The 23091-nt window shown below is 30.4% G+C and overlaps 1 protein-coding gene across 2 annotated transcripts; it reads right to left on the bottom strand.

The window, feature by feature from the left end:
• Positions 1-2530: 2530 nt before the first annotated feature.
• Positions 2531-5120, bottom strand: LOC105786360 (trihelix transcription factor PTL). Of its 2 annotated transcripts, XM_052635400.1 has the most exons (3): positions 4389-5120; positions 3700-3815; positions 2531-3504 (listed from the first exon to the last, which is right to left on the bottom strand). In XM_052635400.1, exons 1-3 carry the CDS (start codon positions 4868-4870, stop codon positions 2747-2749), a joined length of 1356 nt encoding a protein of 451 aa, XP_052491360.1. In that variant the 5' UTR covers positions 4871-5120; the 3' UTR covers positions 2531-2746. The 2 variants fall into 2 exon arrangements, with proteins under 2 accessions (XP_052491360.1, XP_012468199.2); XM_012612745.2 differs by having other exon boundaries at positions 2531-3815; positions 4389-5119.
• Between the last annotated feature and the right edge of the window lie 17971 nt (positions 5121-23091).

The following is a 23091-nucleotide window of genomic DNA, read 5'->3' as shown; positions in this document are numbered from 1 at the left end:
CAAACCCACACTTAACCTGTTATCATCCCAGTTGCAGTATAAAGGTTCTTTTTCAGTGTTTACATCAATGATGATCAATACATCCTTCTTTATACATGGTTGAATAATAATTATACATCCACAGGTCAAACACTCAAACTGGTAAGCCCTAGAAAGGGGTGAACTAGTGGTGCATATTATATGCTAGATAATGCTATCATTTAGAAATTATTGCTGGTGTTAGTGTGTTACAGATTTCAAGGAATGGAAAGGGTTGTTGCCATTTATGTTCAACGTGAGCTGAAAAAAGGTCATCTTCCCAAAAATTTCAGTTAATTTCCAGTAATCAGTCACATCAAATGGCATCATCTTCTCATATTTGCTTATTAATTGTATATATATATCTATATTATAATAATATATCCTTTTGACTGCTGAAATGCACTGCAAAACTACTGTCTTTTTTAACACCTTGGGACAACCATAGCTTGCTTCAAGATACACGAAATAGGTAAAAAAGAAAGAAAAAAGAAAGCTGAAATTTATTGATGTGAAAATGACTGCAATATTGTTTGTCTTCAACCTTTGTTTTGGTCCCCCATTTCTGATGTGGGAAGCTTCTTTACTCTTTCCTATGTACGGATAGTCCCTATCTATAAAAGGAAAAACAAAAAAGAAAAAAGCAACAGTTGAGGTAAAGTGTGGGAGATCATAAATGGGTGTGTATACGTACATGAAACTGAAAGATTTAAGAAAAGCTTCCATGGAAGGAACCATCAAATATAGCTTCACACACACACAAACACAAACACGTAGTCATACATATACATATACATATACATATACATATACATATACATATACATATACATATACATATACATATTGAATGCAAACTATTGACCTGTTATGGTATTATGCATTCTTGGAGTTGATGGAGAAATCTTTATACAATTTCCAAACTATCCATAACCATAACCATCATTCAAAGATAATATGGATTTATGCCCACTTAGAATCCATATTTTCTTTATTCTTATAGTATTAATTATATACCAAAATAAAACTCAATGGCCAGTATTAACTTTCAATATTTAAAAATATACAAAAAAATTATTGTAGTTTCCTCTTTGTCTTTTTTTTTACATTAAGGGTTAATTTTAAAAGAATGAGAAAAGATGAAAATTATTATTTTTATTTTGGGTGTTTTCATTTTTTTGTATATTTCAATCAATTTAGCTTATAAATTTGTTTCTTTAGCTTTTTAGATGAAAGTGTCACAAAGAAAAGCAAAATTGTAAAATAAGAAGATAAAATTACACAATGTGCAAATGTTGATGGTTTATTTTTTAGAATCAAGACTAATTAAATTGACACAATATATAAATATTGAGAGTTAAAATTGCTATTATACCATTTTAAAAACGTGTCACCGTTAGCCAACTGCTGGTGACCAAGAAAGACAAGATTAAATAGTTAAGCGACTATTTTGTAATTTTTCATAATTGAGTGGTAAACAAAATACTAACTATTAGGTGAATACTAATGTAGTTTACCCAAAAGATAATAATCCATAAAATTTTTGGTGCTTTCCTAGTACTTTTCTTTTCTTTCCATGAAAATGATCAAAGCAACCTGATCAGTAGCTATAAAACATAGACACTTATAGGCAGGCCATATTTATACATATATGTCCATAGTTTATCTTCATAGATTAATATTCTTAATGTAACATGCCAATTCTTATGAAAAAGACATTCTTTTTGTTAACCCACCAAAACAATTCAGTTGCCACCATTGATTTTTGCAGCTTTGTCAACCTCATATAAGCTCCAAAAATAGAAAAAATAAATTGCATTGAGAAAAAAAAAACCCAGCATTATTTTTCTAACGAAGAATCCTTTATGATTCACCAAAACTAGTCAAGGCATGTGGGAAATTCAGGGTTTGTTCATTTCAAGCTATATTATAAGCATAACTTTAACCATTATGTGCAAAACAAGTTAAGCATTTAGTGCTATATATATATATATATTATCTATGTGTGTATTTCAAAACAAGGGCTATTTTGATATGAGTGTATGAATATTGTAGTTTTTAGATGATCTGATTATTTTGCTTCTTAGTTTTTTTTTTTTTTTTTTTTTGTGTTAATAGGCAAGAAGTTTCAAACAGACAACCTTGCTTTTCATTGTTTTCAAGGAACAGTAATTTGTTAGGTAATGGTAGACTGAGAGAAGGATTAGTTTTGATGCAATATTAATACTTTAAAAATTCAATTAGAACCTTTTAAAGTTTGAAACCGAGTTATTACGGTCATCAACGCACTTCTATAGAGAAATTTGTACATAAAATTCAACAGACGTGGGGGCAAATGTTCTCATGCATGTTGCACAGCATATAAAGAAAGAAAATATCAACAAATTTACATGCATATCATTAAAAACTAATGATGAAGCAAAAAAATTAATAAATTTCCATGATAAGTGTTTAATGAAGAAATGAGTGATTAGAGCAAAACATTTAATCCATTTTCTGTTCCCCAACAAGATAATTTAAACCCCATTATTGGTATTAATAATAAATGTGCAGTCGCTAACAACAACATAAGACACAAATTTCCTATACATATATAAATATAAAAATTCTCATAAATCAGTGAGCTTCTTGCTTATACATTTGTAAAAGTAGAGTCAGTACGTACCCAATTGCATAAACATCTCATCATGTGGGATTAGAATAATATTGAAAATCTTGTTCTTTTTTTTCATTGGTTTTCTCCTTTGTTGAGCTTCAAACCATAGCTTTCCCAATAGTTCTCACCATCAGCCATTAAGAAACGAAAGCAACTGTCGTTTACACCATTGCCAGCAGCACCAGCAGTAGCATTAGAGTGACTCACTGAGTCACTGTAGAGTGGTTCATTGTTGTTGTGATAATAGTCACAGTTCTCCTTTCTTTTCTTGTTACTATCTTTGTTTTTCATTAAATAAGCACCGATGCTTTCCCATTTTGTTTTGCACATTAAAGCACTCTTTTCAAAGCCTAAACAAGCCATTTTAGCAGCTACTTCTTCCCATAGGATCTCTTCAGAACAACCTTCCATGGTGGTTTTAAGTTGTATTAGCCTAGAAACTTCAGTTTCTTGCCAATCATCTGGTTTAACAATTTCCTTTAATTGTTTACCAGTCAAGTTCTGTAAAGCCTCCATTAAAGCAGAATCTCTAGCTTCAATCCGAGCTCTTTCTTTAGCCCAAAGCTTTTGTTCTCTTTCAATCCTTGCAGCTTCTTCTTTCCTCCATTGTTCTTCCCTTAAAACCCTTTCTTTTTCCTTTTCTTCAAGGGTCTTTGTTAGCTTCTCAAGCCATGTTTCTTGTCTATCCATTAATTTCCTCATCTGCAAATCAATGAACTCTTTAATCTTTGCCTTCCAACACTTACTACTACCACCACCACTCCTTTTCTTTTTCCTCTTCTCTGATGAACCACCATTGATCTCCATTTCAGTGCTCAAATCATTGTCATCTGAAGAAGAAGGTTCAAATTCAAAGGAATTTGAGAGACTAAGGCTATCACAAAGCTTTTGAGAGTGACCAATATTGCAATTTTGAGTACCATGGAACCCAAAACCGTTCCCAGTAAATTGATTATGGCCTGAAACTGAATTACTTGACTCTCCATATAAAGCTTCAAGTTGTCTAAAGAATCTATAATGCTTACCATCTTGTCTTCCAGCTTTCCCTTCTTTAGTTTTCTTGTAATATTTGTACAAGTTTTCAAATTTCTCCCTACATTTTTTCCCACTCCTTTGGTATCCATGGTCTTCACACATGATCCTACAGTAACAAGAGAAATGGGGGATTGTAAAATGGGAACCCTAAAGATTGGATATTTAAGGATCATGTGATGATTTTTTGCCAATGCTATGATAAAATAATACTGTGTTTCCTTTGCTGAACATTTTGCAGTTAACCCAATAAAGCATGTTGTTGACCATTCAAATATACAAGGCGAAGATTGGATAAAACTAGTAAATATGTACTTAAAACATACAAAAGGTTATTCATTTTTATACCAAAAGAAAGAAAAAAAAAAACAGACAAAAATCTTTACACAATAATGGAGGCAACATATTTTCAAAGGAAAGAAAACAACTCAGTAGAAGGCTTATTGATTAGTGAAATGAATAATGATCAGCCCATAAACACCACCTGGTTGACTGGTTCTGAACTCAACTTGTTCACAGTATAGTCCTTTTCTTATATGACAAGACATGGTTTAGTTAACATAAATTAAGATTTAAGCTACTTATCTTTCTGTTGGAAATCATGTAAGAATGAAAACGAAGAACCCATTTTTAAAAAAAAACAAAGGAACCCTTTGGAAAGAGAGAATTAGGGTATATATACCTGGAAACTTCATCCCACAAAGGACCTTTTTGATTAGCTTCTTTGAACTTAGGATCAAGCCGAGATCTGATCTCAAGAAGTGTTAAAGTTTCTTGCCTAGGCCATCTTCCAGTTCCTCCATCACCTCCAAAGGCAATAGCTTCACCTTCGAACCCACAACTAGCACTCGGTGTTGAACCACTATTGACTGCTGCAGCCATAGCAGCCGTGGGAGTAGCAGCAGCAGCAGAACTGAACTCGTGATGAAGTCCACCACGAGGCATCAATTCATGACCAACAACTTGTCTACCCACCATTTGCATCATATCAAACTGGTGGTGATGCTGCAGCGGCGGAAGGTTCCGGTCACCGGAGGAAAACAACTCTGAACCCTGTTGAACCGTTTGGAAATGACTTGGCCTTCCGTTGAGTAGTTGCCTAAGATCAGGCATACCATATTGATGATGCTGATGATGATGGTGATGATGATTCTCCATTTCCATATCGGAATGAAAGGAGTAGTGAAGAGAAGATAAAAGGGAATCAAGAAAGAGAAGGGGAGTGGGGATCGTGTCTTTCACGAAAAAGCTAGAATATTGAAGCAAAGGACAATGGTCCCATATATGTATAAAAGTACGTATGCAATGGTAGTGACACTGTGGGAGCGTGCGTGAGAGAGAAAAAAAGAAAGGGTATTTTTCACTGGTATGGACAAAGTAAAAGGAAAGTGGAGGGAGGAACACACGTATGGCAGCATGCAACAACAGCAGCAATAGAAGGAAAGAGAGAGTGACAGAGGGACACATGGGTTTAAAAGCTAAGGAAGACGACGAAATAAACTATACAGGAGAGATGTGAGTCGTTGCTGATGCATATACAGTATCTAAGGATAGTCTCTTTTTGACTGCCCCATCTCTCTTTCTTCATTTTTTGTTTTTGCCTACGAGTAGTAGTCGTAGCTTAGTAGGTGGTATTCCTTATCATTACCTTCGAATTATGGGTTTAATTTTGAATCTAAATTATTTCAAAATTATCGACTAAATTATAATTTTACTCCCTATTTTGTTATTAAACTTGGGATTCCATCCCTTTATTTCTTTTACCCAATTTTAAAAGGTGGCTAAAAGAACTGTTTTCAGAATAAGCTGATCGAATCAGTTGACCCGAGTGATTGAATTGATGGTTAAATCTATTCTTTTAAGTAATTTATTCATTCAATAAACTAAATAGATTGGCCTAAGAATTAAACTATTGGTCTTGATTTTTAAAAACCTTGTGTTAAGATTGTAATTAATCAAATTAAGTTACAAATTAATTTAAGGAGAATGTTACATCAACAACATTTGAACCTTAATCATCAGCCTGCCAACAAAAGACATTAGCGATTGCTCCCTTACGCTATTGGCATATTTTATATTTAAATTAGTGAAATTATTTTTAACATATTACATTAAAAAGACTCTTTTTAAAAATAGAAAAAAAAACAATGAAATGAATTAATCATGGAAATCAATTCATCTCGATTCGATTCAATTTCGGTTATTTTTAAAAAAATGATAATTTTTTCCAAAACCAATCTATGTTCACTCTTATTTGATTTCAACTTTAGACATACACGATGCAAGTCGCATTTACGTAGAATCAATAACTTGTTGGCTAATCATGCAATTTAATTTGACAATTTTTTTTTATTCCTACTGTTATTGGTTAGGAATGATTCCAAATCATTTGGATTTTGAAACCCTAATTTAATTTCCTCAAAATTCATAAATTAAATTAAAATACAATGATTGAATCTGAAATTTGATGATAATACAAAGAGTAACCTCATAATTTGACCAAACTAATGAAAAATCAAAGCCTTAATCAGACAACTGTAATCAAATAAATTATATTTACTCTAAGCTTTAAGCTGAGTGGTGATACAGTGAGTATTTGGCTCCTTTTTCAGACCTATGGGGGTTAGGCACATTGGCCGAAATTGTTGGTGGTTTTAATACATTCTTAAGCAACTCTTTCGCTGGCATCTCACTCACTACTAACGCATTAAATTTTTGGTCATTTTCAATTAATATCTTTATTTCTTCCATGTTGATGATTGGCTCCTATTTTCACTTGTTATTTTCTAAATTGCACATTCTTGATGGAAACAGTTGTTTTTCTTTTTAAACATCAAAATTCAAACCCTAAATACAGAGGTTTAATCACTTACTCTTTTGAGAATATATAATCCAAAATGCTTTTAATTTTAATAATATGATGTCAATACACATAAATTGTGTAGAATATAAGATTCGAAACTTGAAACAAATCAAAGAATTTTATTTATAAAATTGAGTTACAATTTTTAGAAGTTTCTTAAATACAATAAAAATTCTTTGATTTTTCTCTTCAATGAGGCTTTGATAAAATAGGTTGTTTAGATTTGATCTTAGGTGGATACAGATTGCTTCAGAGGTCATCGAGACTTGATCCAAAAGTGTTTGAGACTTGATTTTGTGTCGATGAGGTTCAGTTCAAGTGTCATGAAAACTTGATCTTAAAAATAGGTTTAGAGAATTGCTTCTTAATATTGTTTAAGAATTGATCCAAAATCCTTTGACACTTAATTTTGGGTTGATGAGATTAACTTCAAGTGTTTCTGGGACTTGACATTAAAAAAAGATTTTTTATCTACTTTGTATTGATACAATATGAATTGAAGAGATTTTTAATTGAAGGGTCATTGAGATGTCTTAATCTTAACATCGATGTGCAAATTATTTAATGGAATGAATTAATATTAAAAAGAATTATTTATGGATAGAAAATCTAAGTCATTAGGTTGCTAACCCTAAACCCAATTTGAATACAACTTTTATGGTTTTTCTCTATAAACATAAATTAGGGGTGTCGATTTTCACGAACACAAATCGAAGGGAAAATTCGTCGAAATTTAGTAAAAATTTATTTGAGTTATTTTTTCATGAACTCGAATAAATTCTATTTTTCTAGTTTTAATAAAATTTTATTTTGACTTAGCAATATATATATTGTTAGGTTAACATGAAGTATATGTAAACTGTCACGCGAGTTGTCATACCAACATAATAAAAAAATGTTTAATCAACATTTCTATTAAAACATGATTTGACTTTTTTAAAAGTTTATAATCGAATTTAATTTTAAAAATACGAATCAAATTGATAAAAGATATAAATTTTGACAACTAAATTTGAGATTATATATTTTTTATCAAATCTTCCTTAAATATCATATAAATTCACAATAATTCAAATATAAATATTTAAAATAATTGCATCATTTAATAGGAAGCATAAATTTTAATGCAACAGCTAGCCGACAACAAATTGTTAAATGAAAGGCAAATCAAATCAATCTTTGTAATGCATTCAATCTAAAAACAAGGTAGGCCTTTTTTTCACCTTAGCAAAAAATATGGTTAAAGTATTTGGGATTGGAAAATAAAGAAAAAAAAAAGAAACTTAAAAAACGTAAAAAGAAAAAAATTAAATTGCTTAAAAATGGGAATTGATAGTATAAATTAACTTAAAATATTTGTTTGAAATGATTATTTAATGTGTCACGCCAGGTTTACCGTTACACGTTAACGACAATTAATGATTCAATGACTAAAATGTTATAACACGTTAATGTAAGTAACTAAAACATAACACTTCAAACATAAGTGACTAAAATGTAATATGATGTAAACAAAAATAACTATTTTGATAGTTAAAATAAAGGAAAAGTAGAAGAGAACGAAAAAAAAAGAAAGTTAAAAGAATATAAAATAAAAATTAAATTGCTCAAAACAAAAAAATGTGAGGACCAATTATATAATTTAACCTAAAATTTTTATTTGAAATGATGATTTTCCTAAAATTATTGCTTCAAACAAGCATTGTATTTTTTTGATGAATTACAATAATAGAGTAAAACTCGAACAACAAATGTGACTAATACAACTCGAAGCCAAGAATTACATTTAACACCAGTTAAAGCTATTTCTCTTTTTGGGTATTATCTATTTTTCTTTTTTTTCCCCACATTTTTCTGTCCAATATAATATATAATATGTAGTCATCAATTTTTAGGTGAATATCCACCGACGTGATGACCTGCCTAAGTTTTTTTTTTTTTTTTGCCTAGCTAGGGTTTTATCTTTTTTCATAAATAAAGCATGCCGCATTACCTTTTCATTTTAATCATCTTTTTTTCTTGCCAATATTATTTTAAAAAATACTAAATAATTATTCATCTATTGATGAGGAATTATTACTCAAATCAAAATATTAATAATTTTATATAAAATTAATATTTCAAATTTATTTAATTAACAAAAATTAATTTTGTATAAAAAGAACAATCTATCACAAATAAAGTCACAAGTTTGACTATGTTGTGGTAATGATTTTGACCATAACTAATGTCACGTGCATACAACAATTGTTAATGTAGTTTGAACTTAATCTAAATTTGCGCTAGAATTAACTCGATATAAAAAATGTTTTAAGCTAACCCTATTTTACTTAAATCACAGCCTCACCTTTATACATCTAATTCAAAAATAAAAGATTATCTTTATAGTATCCAAACTAGAATACAGTCTCTTGCTTAATCTAATTATGTATTTTTTGTTGTGTATCACAAGGAAAAATAAGTACAAGTAATGAGTCAAAACTTCTAACTAAAAATTAATGTTGTGCTTCTTAATGTTGGCACAAGCCCAACCACAATAGTTGCATAACACATCTTGATAACTTAAAACAAAATAAAGTATTGTTCAAATTACAACTAAATATAACTCCCTCTAAACATAATAACCCAAAAGGAAAATTGTCTACAAAAATTCAAAGATGGGCTTTAAAGGTTGTAATATTCAATTTTGGTTAGTAACTTTTTATCTCTTTCTTAAAATAAAGAATATTATATTTTAAAAAATTGTGCTACTAAACGTATCTCTTTCGAAGCAACAGCTCTTGTTTAGAATAATTGTGGTTCAGAACAACTATTGTTCAAGAATAACTATGTCCAAAACAGTTATGTTCAGAACAAGGCTTTAGATAATAAAAAAAAACTATTATCCAATGTAGTTGTTATCTGAAAACAACTCATGTCGAGATCAACTAAAGTTCGATACAACTTTTGTTTAGAATAATGACGTTTCAGGAATAGTTATGTTTAGAACAACCGTTGTTTAGAACAACTTGTATTTAGAACAATTGTGTTTTTCCGGAAGAATCATTATTCAAAATAAGCTTTACCAAAGAAAGCATTACCGCAGAACAACTCTTATTCAGAACAACCTCTAAATTGAGAACAACTATGTCGAGAACAACTCACATTTGAAACAAGTTAAAATAATCATTATTCAAGAACAACTCTCATCCGAGAACAATAATCTCTTGTGTTTGAAGGGATGTTCCGCAAAAGATATTTCACGTGGTACCAATTCGCCAAATTAGAAGAAGTAGAAGTAATCTTGGAATACGGCAAGGGTTTTGGGTTATCTTCACTTTTGGGATATTCCAGAGAGCATAGCTTGGTAGATCAGAGGTAGTTAAGTGTTCTATTTTTAACCTTTTCCTATAACGCTGAGTGATTTTCCTTCATTTTAGAAACATAATGAATTCTTCTTACTATTCATTAGCACCAATATAACCTTTCACTATCCCTTCTTTAGCATTAATGTAATCGTAACTGAAAATTAATTACATTATTCATATTAATTACCAACTTTGTAACTTATATTCTTGAAACATTATAAATATGAGCTTTTCACAACTGGTAAAAAGACTTTTTTTAGGGGGCACTTTTGGCATTTTTAACAATTTGAACTCTCAAATGACTCTCTTTAAAATTCTCTCAACTTAATCATTTGTTAAGCCTAATTTTCGGTCATATTTCTTTTTCTCCACCTTACCAACCACCATATGTCGTTGCACTTAGTGTTACCGAATATGCTCTAGTCTTCCTCTCCACCTTCTTCCTATACATCTCATTTATTTATTTGCAGTGCTTCCTCTTTCAATCAAAAGAACCCTCTACAAGGGTCTTTAGCTTATAAGTATTGAATGTATTGCAACACACCACACTTTCTCTTGATGATGCTGACAATAAGGGAGTTAACAAAGTCTAACTCAAGATAAACATTCTTCAGAGTTTGAAACCTTTGTGCACGAGACAACATATTTGAGGCACTAGGTGTGGGAACTTCAACTTCCTCTCCAAATAGGTCCTTTTCAACTTCCTCAACAACAAGAGCTTTAGTTTGGATGGTGCCATCATTATGGCTTCCAATATCAAATTTGATATTATATTTCAATTCATAAGTGATTGTTGTTGGATCTAGTGCCCTAAGTGTAGTATTTTTGTCAATGTACACTTGTAATTTTTTTTCGAATAGATTGTTTAATAAAATTATTCATTGATATACATTGTATAATTGTCCTCATAAGTTTTTTGCAAGCAAAGCAAAAAGGAAGCAAATATTGCTCATTGATTGTCTAATATTTAAACTAATACTAAGATGTATTACGTGGTCGGATCATAATACGAAAAGATAAATTATATTAGTAGACAAACCTAAACATGTCCTTGGTCTAATCGAAAATGAGTAAACCTATTGAAAGACTACTATATCGTCTATCAAGTCCAATTAGGGAGATGTTTTGTCTTGGGCATCGGAGCAGATGACTCCTAAAAGATAGAGACATAGATGTGACTAACTGGACTGACACTACATTGATCTGCCATAATTTGATATGTCAAATTAGGCTCCCTAGTATGCTTAAAGAACTTGTTTCCGAGCAATATATATGTTTTTGTCATGCTTTTACTTAGTTTTGGTTCATTGCACAAATAAGTAATTAATGTGTGTTTTATGCTATTTTGATACCCGAGATGACCAATTGGCATTCAAGACATCTAACAAGGTTGGTGGATGATGTAGGGAGCCCACGGTGGCCCAAATAGAGTGAGAACATCATCGAAAAGGAGGTTACCACGATATCAAAGTATGAAAGTCATGATACCCCTTACAGTGTTAAAACAAGGAAGCTCGAGTCATCTATAGGGGTATCGCGATACCAAAGACTCCCAAGGACCCTAATTTCAAGACTGGAGTTGATATCACGATACCTTGTTCTGGGTATCGCGATATCATTGTCGATGGAGACAAAAAATGACCATAGGTGCAATCCTTGTCCAACCTGTCCCTTAACCAAAATTAGACATTTAGAGACAATTTGGTCAATATTTTTGTACGTGAACTCTATTGAAATAGGACAAATTGGCTGAAACAAACACTACACTTCACATTTTTAGGTTTTTAAGATTATTCTCTTCATCTCTTAGGGTTTAGTTTTTTTCTCCATAGTTTAGAGTTTCATTTCTTCCATATTTTTCTGGTGTTTCTTAGTTTCTTGTAGTTAGTTAAGTTAGTTACTACTGTAACTAGGATCTATTTTCTTATTTAGTCCTTTAAACTCTCTTGTAGTTACAATCTAATCCATTAATCGAATGACATTTTGCTTTATTGCATTTCCTTTGTTAAAAATCACTCCTTTAATGTTGTTTACTTTTCTTGCTACCATTATTGTTGTATCCAAGCTTTTGCAAGAAAGCTTCAGTTTTTATTGATTTGCTTAGGGTTTAAATTAATGTTATTTTCATTTGATTTCTTATTGATTATGGGTTTCAATATGCGTATGAGTGGCTAAATATTTAGGGTTGGTTGATGAAAATGTTGGGTAATTGATTTTTAGGTTTGGGGACTAAATTGTAAAACTAGATTAAATCGAATAGACTTAAAAACTTAAGATTGACGCCCTTGAGGGAAAATCAAGATAAGTGAGGCTGATAGGAGATCTTGTTGGGCACCAATTTGATAAGTCCCAAGTTAGTTGGTGAGTTGAGAGATAAACCAAACTAATTTGTCGAAATTGGTAAAGTTGAGGACGAGAGGTAAAATGAAGTCAATTTAGGAGTAATAGAAATTTAAAACCATAATTTTGCAGTCAACCAACCACTCCTTGTTATCGTATTTGATTGTCGTGTAGTTTTTTTTTACAATTTAGTCCTTTTCAAATTTTAGTTAGTTAGTATAATTAGACTCTTGAATGGCTTGTCGTACTATAGTATTTAGCGAGTATTTGTTTAGACTCTTTAATTGCACGTGTGTAGCTTGAATTCACTTAATCACTGACTCCTTTGGGTTCGATCCTCGGAGTACTCCTATACATCATTGTACAATTTATATTACAACTGACCTATCACATTTGAAGACACTACATATAATTGTTTTGATTTGAGTATTATTTTAGTGTTGATTCTCGCTTAATCACGATGCTCACACGTCGAGGGATTAGACCCAAGAAGAATAGATCCTAAATCCATTTATGAATTTATTCACTTGTGACATTCATAGTGTGGCATACCTAAATCCTGAATGGATGATAGACTATGTATGCATTACTCATACACTTTGAAGTAAGTAAAAGTCTGAGTTTGAATAGATAAAGACATTGCATATATTATATAATTATAAACATTACATATAATAAGCACGTTTTAGTTATGTTTATACAACATTTCTATTAAAATAAAATATCTATACAAATTTTTTGTTTTATATGAAGCAAACTTGTATTGTGTTATCATCAGGTAAAAGTAAAATTAATGATTACATTCAAAATATAATTTATAAAACATCAAAAAAAATTTAATCTATTTAAACTCGCCCAACCCAAACCGATCCAAATTCGAGAAAATTCAAGTTTGAAAAAATCTATATCCAAAAGGGCGTAAGTCCAAGAAAATCCAAGCCCGAGTTGATCCAAACTCAAAATAATCTGAACTTGAGATAATCCGAATTCAAAGACAACTTGATCCAAGCCCACCTCAACTCACTCGTTTGCCACCTGATCTAATTGTAAAAGTAAAGTTAAGATAGTAAAAAATATGTAGCTTATAGTAATTTTACAACCATGTTAGTTGATTAATAATTAACAATTCAGTCAATCATGTTATAATAGTATAGATAGATAAACGGATGAAGCCGACGTAAATTTAATTAATTAGAAGTTTTGCTGCCCTTCCATTTGGCATTTCATTAGAAGATATTCATCCTTCATTATCGTTATAATATATTTTCCATGCATAGGTTCAAACATTTTGAAATAATTGGTATGGTATTTACAATATGTATTCGTAGTACATACTTGAAAGCCAATCATCATCATCATCATCCATGGCCCAACCTGGCTTTGACTTGTGAAGATTGTCTTCAAAACGTTTGGCAGCCAACATATTCATGACTTGCTTCCTAATTAATGTGGGTCATCAAATCTGTCAATACCCTAGTCAACTTCCCATTGTGTTGCTTCATTAGCTAAATCACCTTTTCATTAACAATATTCGTTTCTTTTTCTTTTCCTTTTTTGTGATTTTTTTCTTTTCTTTACATTTACTTTTAAACCGGTTATTTCATTAAAAAATTAGACAGATAATCAAATTCGTGAGCTTCGAACTTACCATATTTGGGAGTTAAGGTCACTGCTTATTTTTTTACCTTCACCAATAGTTGATCGGGACAAATATATATATATATATATATATATATATTTATTGAGAATGTACCTTATTTTATAAAATTAAGGTATCTTGCACATCTATTATACTATTTATGTAAATCAATTCTTTCAAGTTTCATGATTAAAATTTAAATCATATTTTACTATTTTACCCTATTTAACGATATGTGTTTAAAGCTTAAATCCATGGTTTCGTCTTAAAAATATAAAATATTTGGTCGTTGAAAATGCAACTTGAAAATTAAATAGATGGTTATTAAAATGAAATCAGAGTTAGTGGTATGTGGGGCTGCGTAGTGACCTGTCATGCATTCATGGTGTTACATCTTGTGTTGTAAAAGTAAAACCGTGGGCCTCATTAACCAAAATGGGCAACATTTCTCGATGTATGATAAAACCCTAACTTACTTTTGATACAATATTTTGTAGGGTTTTGTTCAAACTTTTGTGTTTGTTTTCAATGACTTGATACCACCTACGTCCAATTAAGTGTTATTCCTACAAATTCATAATTTTAATTTTAATTTTAAAAAATGTGTGATATTATTTATACTCTATTAATAAAAAAAATTTAATTCTGTAAGTAGAGTTTAAATATTGTCATATGTAATCTCATTATAAGTTCTGAGTATATCTGTTTTTTTTGACACAATACCTAGAATTACCCATAGTCTCTCCCCAACTCATAAATAAGAGGATAATACGCTTCAACGCACTCAAACCCACATCCTTCTTTTGGTGGATACCGAGATTCCTATTAAAATAATCAGAAATGAAGGAAAAATGGAATGGAATAGGCATATATTAATTAAATTAATAAAAAAAAAGAAAACCAAGTAATCTTTTTTTTTAACATTCCAAAGAAGTAATTCGTTGAGCAACTGATAGATGATCCAAAGAGTTCTATGGTAACTTTTCTTCGTATTTCGTTTCGAAAAAAGGGTATACCCTGCCGATTTTGAATTTAACTTCTCTGTATTGACAACAATGCCCATACCAATCAAGCTAAGACTCAATAGGCAAGTAATGGGTCATTTTAACAATTGATCATTTGTATAAAAAATTGGGTAAATTACATTAGTAGTCAATCAATTATTAGTAAATTTCTTTTTCGGTCACCCATTTATGAAAATTACAAAATGGCCACTCAACTACTAGTAAATTTCTTTTTTGGTCATCCAACTATGAAAAGTTATAAAATAGTCACTCAATTATTCAATTTTGTCTTTTTTTATCACCAACTGGCTAATGGTGGCAGCTCTTAAAATTAGCATGCTAACAACTTTAACCCTCAATATTTATACATTGTGTCGATTTAGTATTGATTCTAAAAAATCTAACCCTTAACATTTACACATTGTGTAATTTAGTCTTTTTTTGTAATTTTGCTTTTCTTTGTGACCCTTTCACCTAAAAAGCTAAAAAATTATCAACTAATTTTGGTTAAAAATATGCAAAACTCTTAATGTCATAAGAAAGGCAAAAGCGCAAAAAAAGAAGAAGATAAATTCAATTTATACAATGTGTAAATATTGAGGGTTAAATTTCTTAGAATCAAGATTAAATTGACAAAATTTATAAATGTTGAGGTTGAAATTGTTATTATGCCAATTATAAAAGCTACCCACGTTAGCCTCTGGTGATCAAAAAGACAAAATTGAATAGTTGAATGACTAAAAATAAATTTACTAATTGTCAAGTGACTACTATAGTGTAGTTTACCAAAAAATTTATCAACCTATTTTAATTTAGATGTTGTTTGAACATATACATTTAAACTCCGTTGGTATCTTATTTAAATTGATGCCACCGAAATTTAAATATGATTTATGAATGGATTTAATACTAACATCATGACATGCAAAGGTGCAATAGTTTAGAGCAAAATTAGCGCAAACTATCATTATAGAAGGGCCTACTTTAAGGTAGTAGGGAAAGAGAAAGCTAAGCTTATCCATTGAAGCTATGTATGTCACCTTCATCTCCATTGAATATTGCAGCCTATGATGAATGGTTGTCACCATCCTCATGACGAGAAATTTCGATTCATAGAGATCCCATGTGGGGCAGGTTTGGAATGATGGCTACCAACCAAATACTTGATAATTTGAAACTCTCAAGAGGGGGGGGGGGATTGCTCAATAATTATTATTCCAATAGAGAATTTAGGAGACATTCAAAACTAAACAAAATAATAATATGTCAACCAAAGATGAAGTGGTCCAATTTTTTAAAAAAATTTAAGAAATAATCTATGTAGGATGCACTACTAAAGATGAAGCTAGGGTACAATTAAGGATTCTGGTTTTTATCAAAATCAAAGTATTCATTATCGACAATAGTGACTAATTCTTTCATTGCAGGTGGAATAGATAAATAACGGGCTATGAAATGTACTGTATTTTCATAAGTTGTGATCGAACTGTTAACTACATAGTTAAGAGACGAGGTGAACAATCACCATATTACCAATAACTAAACGAGTTATAAAAGTTATAATTTAATATAAAATTTTTTTTGATGGAGAAGGGAGTCAAAGAAGGGGATGATTGTTGGCTGGAAAATAGAAGGAGAGAGAGAGAGGGGGGGGGCGGTAAGCTTTCATGGTTGATTGTAGTTAAAAGTTGTCTTATCGATTTGTGGGACTGAGTTGTCACCCTTGAAAACCTTAATCATGAACCTTAAGAAAGTTGAAAGGCTTTGATTTAGGTATTAATTTAATTAATTATATATGAATTGTTGCCCAAAAGGAAAAAAAAAAGTTTCAAAGATATGTGATCTGTGAGTATCTTCTTCATTGGGCAAAAGTATAATCAATTGAACCATCAATATCCCACCAAATTTTGACAGATGTCTTCCACAGGCTACAAGTTTCAAATCATCTCTATGTAAGATTCCTTTAGCTTTGAGTTTTAGTTCGATTAATATGAATATTATTGTCAATACAAGAAGAGATAAGTTCGAGTGTGCTGAAGCGCATTATCCTCTTATTTATGTGTTGGGGAGAGGCTATGAATAATTCTAGACATTATATCGAAACAAAAATATATACGATCAGAACTTATATTCGTATTCAATAATTTCAAGCATAATGTGCAAATAATACTTCAAATTTAAGTTTGGTTCGAAAATAAATTTATCATTATTAATTGGAGTTTGAGTTTGAATTGAGTAATTTGAACTATCAAGTAAACCGAATTTAAATATTCAATTCAAGCAACTCATAAGTCTAATTAATTTTTTATTATTTATAACAAGTTTTCAGTATTAAATTATTATCTTTAATAAATACACCTAAAATTTAAAACCTTAATTTTTTTAAAAAATCCAAAACTCTAAGTTTTTTTGTTTAATTATGAAAACTATATTATAAAATGAATTTGAGTTTATATTCAAGTATGTAAATCACATAAACAATCGAGCAAAACCTAAATAATTAGATTTAAATTTGAGGTGAGTTCGAGCTTTGATAACAATACTCGATTGATTTCAAGTTAAATTCTAAAGTTGGCTTTTGATTATTTGAACTAAAATTGAGTAAATTATAACTCTAAATTGAACAAAATACTCGGATAAGATAAGACCAAGTTTTGTTTATAATATCAACACAAAAGTTATATTAATTATCCTTTAAATTAATTATGAGATGTGGTATGGTAATCGCTCACTTCACCCATAATTATTAGATTAAAAGTAATATATTTATTCATGAGAATGAAGCATATTTTGTATTCAATCATTTGTTTTTATAAAAAATCACGACCAGAAAATTAATTATTACTATCAGTCAAAACAAATTATCCTTTCAATTATTCCTAAAATATGGGCTACTTTCCAACACTCTAACTAGGTCTGCCATAGGTACTGGCAAAGACTTATTATATGTGCAACAGTCAAGAGGGTATAGACCAGGGCTCATAGGCTTATAATTTGTGGGATGGTAGTACCTTCTCAGTATGGGCTCGAGAGACCGTTCAACTTTTGAACCTCAAAACCACATTGGGCTAGCTTTGCCCTAATAGGATGTTGAAAGTTGAGATTATTGGCCTGTCCTTTTTCATTAACATACCGTCTGAATAATTAAAGCAACGATTTTTTTAACCAAATTGGTAGTCAAACTGATTAAGTTATCAGTTTAATCGATTTATTTATTTTTATTAAATACATTATTAAATTTTTATAAAAATTGAAATTTAAAAGTTTAGTTCAAGCGCTTCGTTTAATTGGCTTTTGCTTGATTCAATCGGCCAATATTGATTTGATTAAATAAATAATTAAAATTTTATAAAATAAAATATTAAAATCCAATTCAACTAGCCCGTTTTAAAATATTTTGATAAATTTTATTATGCTAATAAAATAAGTACAAAATTTCATCAAAATGTATGTATAATAATATTTATTTTCAGTACTTATGATAAATTTCTGAAAATATAAAAACTAAATTTTAAATCTATAAAAAGTATAAGTACTTATGACAAATTTTAACATTTTATCTGGACGTAAAGTTACTGTAAACGTGTTGGTGAAACCCTATCTCCTATAGCCGCGTAAGTGAGTGTAACACAGACAACTTTCGCTCAATTGCGGCAGTCCCCGACTGCGCAGCCACTTCTATTTTATATATTATATTGCACTTTTAACTCATTACTCTTTTGATTTTATTATTATAAGATATCTGACATATTCATGGTGGATTAAAAAAAGTTTATGTAATATATATATTTATTAAAATTTATATAAAAATCAAATGATGTTTCGATTGTACTCGTAAAGATAAAGTTTTATATGTATCTTCGGAGATAAAGTCAGAATTTTTTTGGGAAGGAATTATGTTGTATATTTTTATAAAAGTTGAAATTTAATTTCACAATTCTAGTAGTTTATATTTTTATAATTTTTAAAGGATTAAATTAAAATCTTATTATTTTTAAAAGGGTTAAAGTATAATTTTATTTTTATTAAATTAAAATCTTTTACAATATAAAGGGCCAAAGTTAAATTTTACATTTTAGGGAAACTCGACTACTGTCAGCCCCTTTGAGCATGTTGTTCTAAATTCAAATCTCATTATAGACAATTTTCAATTGGTTTAAAAAATATAAAAAGATAAAAGCACTTTCAGAATGATGTTACTTTGTATATATAAGTGTATTTTAGTAAATTTTCAACTGAATCAATATTTAGTTGATTTGTGACGCCAACTCAGTTATATGCTTAAATATATCTATAGATTATTATTGATACAATGCTTACTTTTACCCATAACCTCTAACCTTTAAACTGAAGGAAAAGTATGTTTAAACACACTTAAACTCACGTCCTACTAGTTGTTGCAATAGTAATAGCGTCAACTGAGTCAAGGCTCAATTGATTATTATTATTATTATTATTATTATTATTATTATTATTCTTTAATATTGTAATTTTGGTTAGTAGAAATTGGTTGCTCCATAAGTTACTTCTTAAATGTTAAATCAGAAATATCATTTTTTTTTGCTTCATTCGATCTGTTCTGTTGTAAAAAACAAACAGAACAACGTTCAAAAGTTTAACATTACAGCATTCCAAAAGAAAACACATTCAATCACTAACAGACTTACGTTTACATCAAAGCAATAGCTCACCACCAAGCTTTAAACATTTCCTCACGATTTATACCTACAACCGCCAAGGAAGATGCCATTTCATTTCCATTCTTTTCTTCCGTCGAAAAAACAATATTTCTTACCTTCTCAATGTCTCTTTCAATATTTGTGAAAGTTTCTTGAAGAGACCATGGTCTCATCGACTTATTTGCACACCAATAAAACACCACTAATGAACCAAGTTCTATAAATAGGGAATCATTTAGCTTCCATTTCATAGCTAAAAATACATCCAATGCTACCATCATCGCACCAATCTCTGCCAAATCAGTATCATTTGCTGTTACTGAACCTGAAAATAAAGCTATTGCGACTCCTTCATTATCTCTCAAGACACCTTCACAGCCTACTCTATACTCGTTTGCAATCCCACAAACATTGAACTTTAAGCATCCATGCGGAGGAGGGTGCCATATCAATGCAGTCAGTTTGGATTTAATTGAATCAATCCTACACCTATTCGGACATATCCACCAAAAGTTCTCTTGCAACATTGATTCATCATAAACAGATCTAATCCACAGCAGTGCCCTCATCTTTGATTGAAAAATCAAATTTTCCATAGTCATCATCCTTCTTTCAAACACCATACCATTTCTTGCTAACCATACTATCCAGCAGGCTGCCGGAATTGATATCAACCAAAAACTTTTCCTAATTTCAACCATTTTCATGTTATTACACAATGAATAGAAATCCTCAAAACCATCTACCTGATTCCAACAAACCTCCCACCAATTGAATATTTTAACCCAAAAACCTTTAATAAATTTGCATTTGAAGAACAAATGGTTTGCACTCTCCGGAACTTTTTCGCACCATGGACAACTAATCGAGGTGTTTTGAAGATTCACCCCTCTTTTGACCAGAAATTTTTATGTGGGAATTCTGTCAATAGCGAGCATCCAAAGAAAGCTTTGCATTCTTGGTGGCACCTTAAGTTTCCGTATTTTATTAAAAGCAAAATATATATCCTCCCCTCCATCCATTATCAATAATTCAGAACATTTTCTTACCGAAAATTCCCCATTTCTATCATGTGCCCAACAAAACTTATCCTCCACATCCGGAACTAACACTGTGCTACTCATCCTCTCCACCAATTTGCTAAGCATCACCTCCTCTATTCCCAATAACGATCTTGTAAAGAGGTCGTTTCATTATTCTCTACTAAACCTATAATTTCTCATAAAATCAGCTACCGTTCTTTCCGTTGTAAGTCTTTCAATTGAACCAACCATTCTTCCTTCAGTAAGAATCTATCAAGTTTGCTGCGCTTATTGTCTAGACCAATCCATGTGAACTTTTTCCCCAATAACGGCAAATCAACCAGCTTACATCTATCAATAAAGTCACCAAACTCCTTTGACCATTCTCTATGTCCGAACAGTTGATTCGTTCACATTTATTTCTCACTACGTTAAAATCCCCACCTATTATCCATGCTCTACTAAATTGACTTCTCAACCCATATAGATCTTCCCACATGATTTTTTGAACTGACAGATTGTTGGGAGCATATACATTAATCAATACTGCCTCCATTCCTTCACACACCCACTTTCCTTCAATTGCAATAAACCTGCTCCCACAAAACTCCATATTGGTTGTAAACATACCCTTATCCCATATTGTTATCAATCTTCCTGACCTTTCTATTGCAGCTACAGATGTAAATTCAAAACAGAGTTATTGCCTTAAATTTTTCTAACTAAATCCACTAACACCATTTCTAACTTAGTTTCTTGAAGGAAGCATACATTTGCCCTAATCTTTCTCACTAGTCAATTGACAGCTTCTATTTTAGCTACCAACCCCAACCCTCTGATATTCCAGGAGACAATTCTCATGTTTCCAATCAAACTAAATAAATAAAGGAAAATCCAATTAACCAACCACTCACCAGTATCCCGAATTCCTCTTCCCTCTGCCTTTGATAGCTCCCTATTGTTGCCCTTCAATTCTCATTATCTCTTCGATTACTATCTCCTCATTGCCTTGCACACTAAAATAAGAAATATCATATTAGAGGTATACGAATAAAAATAATTATATTAGAAAATTTTAAAATTAAAAGAATTCTTTTATAATTTTTAAAATATAAAGATATTAAGAAATTTTTTATATGAGGTCTACTTCTACTGTCGAAACCATTTTTATTTTAAAAAAATAAAAATTAGTTGTCGATTTAAAAAAATGAAAAATTGGGAGTCGCCACCAATCTTTTATTGAGGTGTGATTAGATCACCTAAAAACGGCTTTTGTCTACGAGTTTTAGAAAAACGGATCCGGGAGTCGGTTACATACGAGGAAGGATTAGCACCCTCGTTACGCCCAAAAATTGGTATCTAGTTGATTAATTAGTGTCTTAATTTCGAGAGTTAAAAAAATATGATCCTTAGTAGAAACTTTAAAAATGCGTTACTTATTTAGACTTTTCTTATTTCAGAAAAAGAAAATGTCACACCCAATGCGTTAGGGCACGACATTCTACTTCTCCAAAAATGAGTTTGTTCAAAATACTTGTGTAATAAAATTTAAAAGAATATTCATTTGTTTAAGATTTATAAAGAAATCGCGGCCCAATACATTAGGGCACAATTTCTCAAAATTCTAAGCATCGAATATTTCCTTTATTATTTTTTAGAAAAATCTTTATCTCGAGAGATCAACACGTCACATCCAATATAGTAGGACACAATATGTTGAATTCCCGATGATAAGCTTTATTTTGTTTGATTAAAGAGCAATTCTCGATTGTTAGATTTTACGAAGAAAATTGGAACCCAATACGTTAGGGCTCAATTTCCTTGAAAATCCTAAATACGAGTATTATCTCTATTTTGAAAATTTTCTATTTTTAAATTCTTGTAAAAGATGATGTGATGTTATATTGAATGTATGTATAAATGTCGCAATAACAAATATAACAATTGTAGAGAAATAATATAAATAGTAAATAAACGAAATTAATATAAATAATAAAACAATGACATACGAAATATCAAGTAAATGAACAAAATAAATAAAAACATCCTTTAGAATATAAATGAAAGCACAAATAAATAAACGAGTGAAAGAAATAAACAAAATTATAAAATAAAAAATAAAATGTGTATATAATATGTATGTTGAAATTATGAAGAAAAAACACACATGGATTTACATGAAGATATATATTATAAGATTCATAAAAATATAATGCATTTATAAAAGAAATATATAAACATATATTGTAATAACCCATTTTGCCCGGCCCAATAAATACCAAAAAATAAAATAAATTAAAACATCCACTATTAACAGCCTAGTTTTTATAAATATTAAAATCAAACCAAAAACCCAAAAAAATAAATAAATGCCATTTACAGACTCAAAGCCCAATTCAGTCCTTAACCCAAATACTAAACCTAAACCCAAATTACTAGCCCAAAATCAAGCCCAAATACCCGCAGCCCAAAACAGAGAGAATCAGCAGCA

The sequence above is a fragment of the Gossypium raimondii genome, chromosome 1, assembly GCF_025698545.1.
Source record: "Gossypium raimondii isolate GPD5lz chromosome 1, ASM2569854v1, whole genome shotgun sequence".
Taxonomy (NCBI): Eukaryota; Viridiplantae; Streptophyta; class Magnoliopsida; order Malvales; family Malvaceae; genus Gossypium; species Gossypium raimondii.
The sequence above is the reverse complement of the archived record's forward strand: the minus strand, read 5'-3'. Positions and strand labels throughout refer to the sequence as shown.

Bases quoted from the DNA above. Each gene is read 5' to 3' on its own strand.
- LOC105786360 (XM_012612745.2), bottom strand. From the start codon at position 4,870: ATGGAAATGGAGAATCATCATCACCATCATCATCAGCATCATCAATAT. The intron at 3,816-4,388 runs GTATATATACCC...TTGTTACTGTAG, and splicing joins TTGTGGGATGAAGTTTCCAG to GATCATGTGTGAAGACCATG.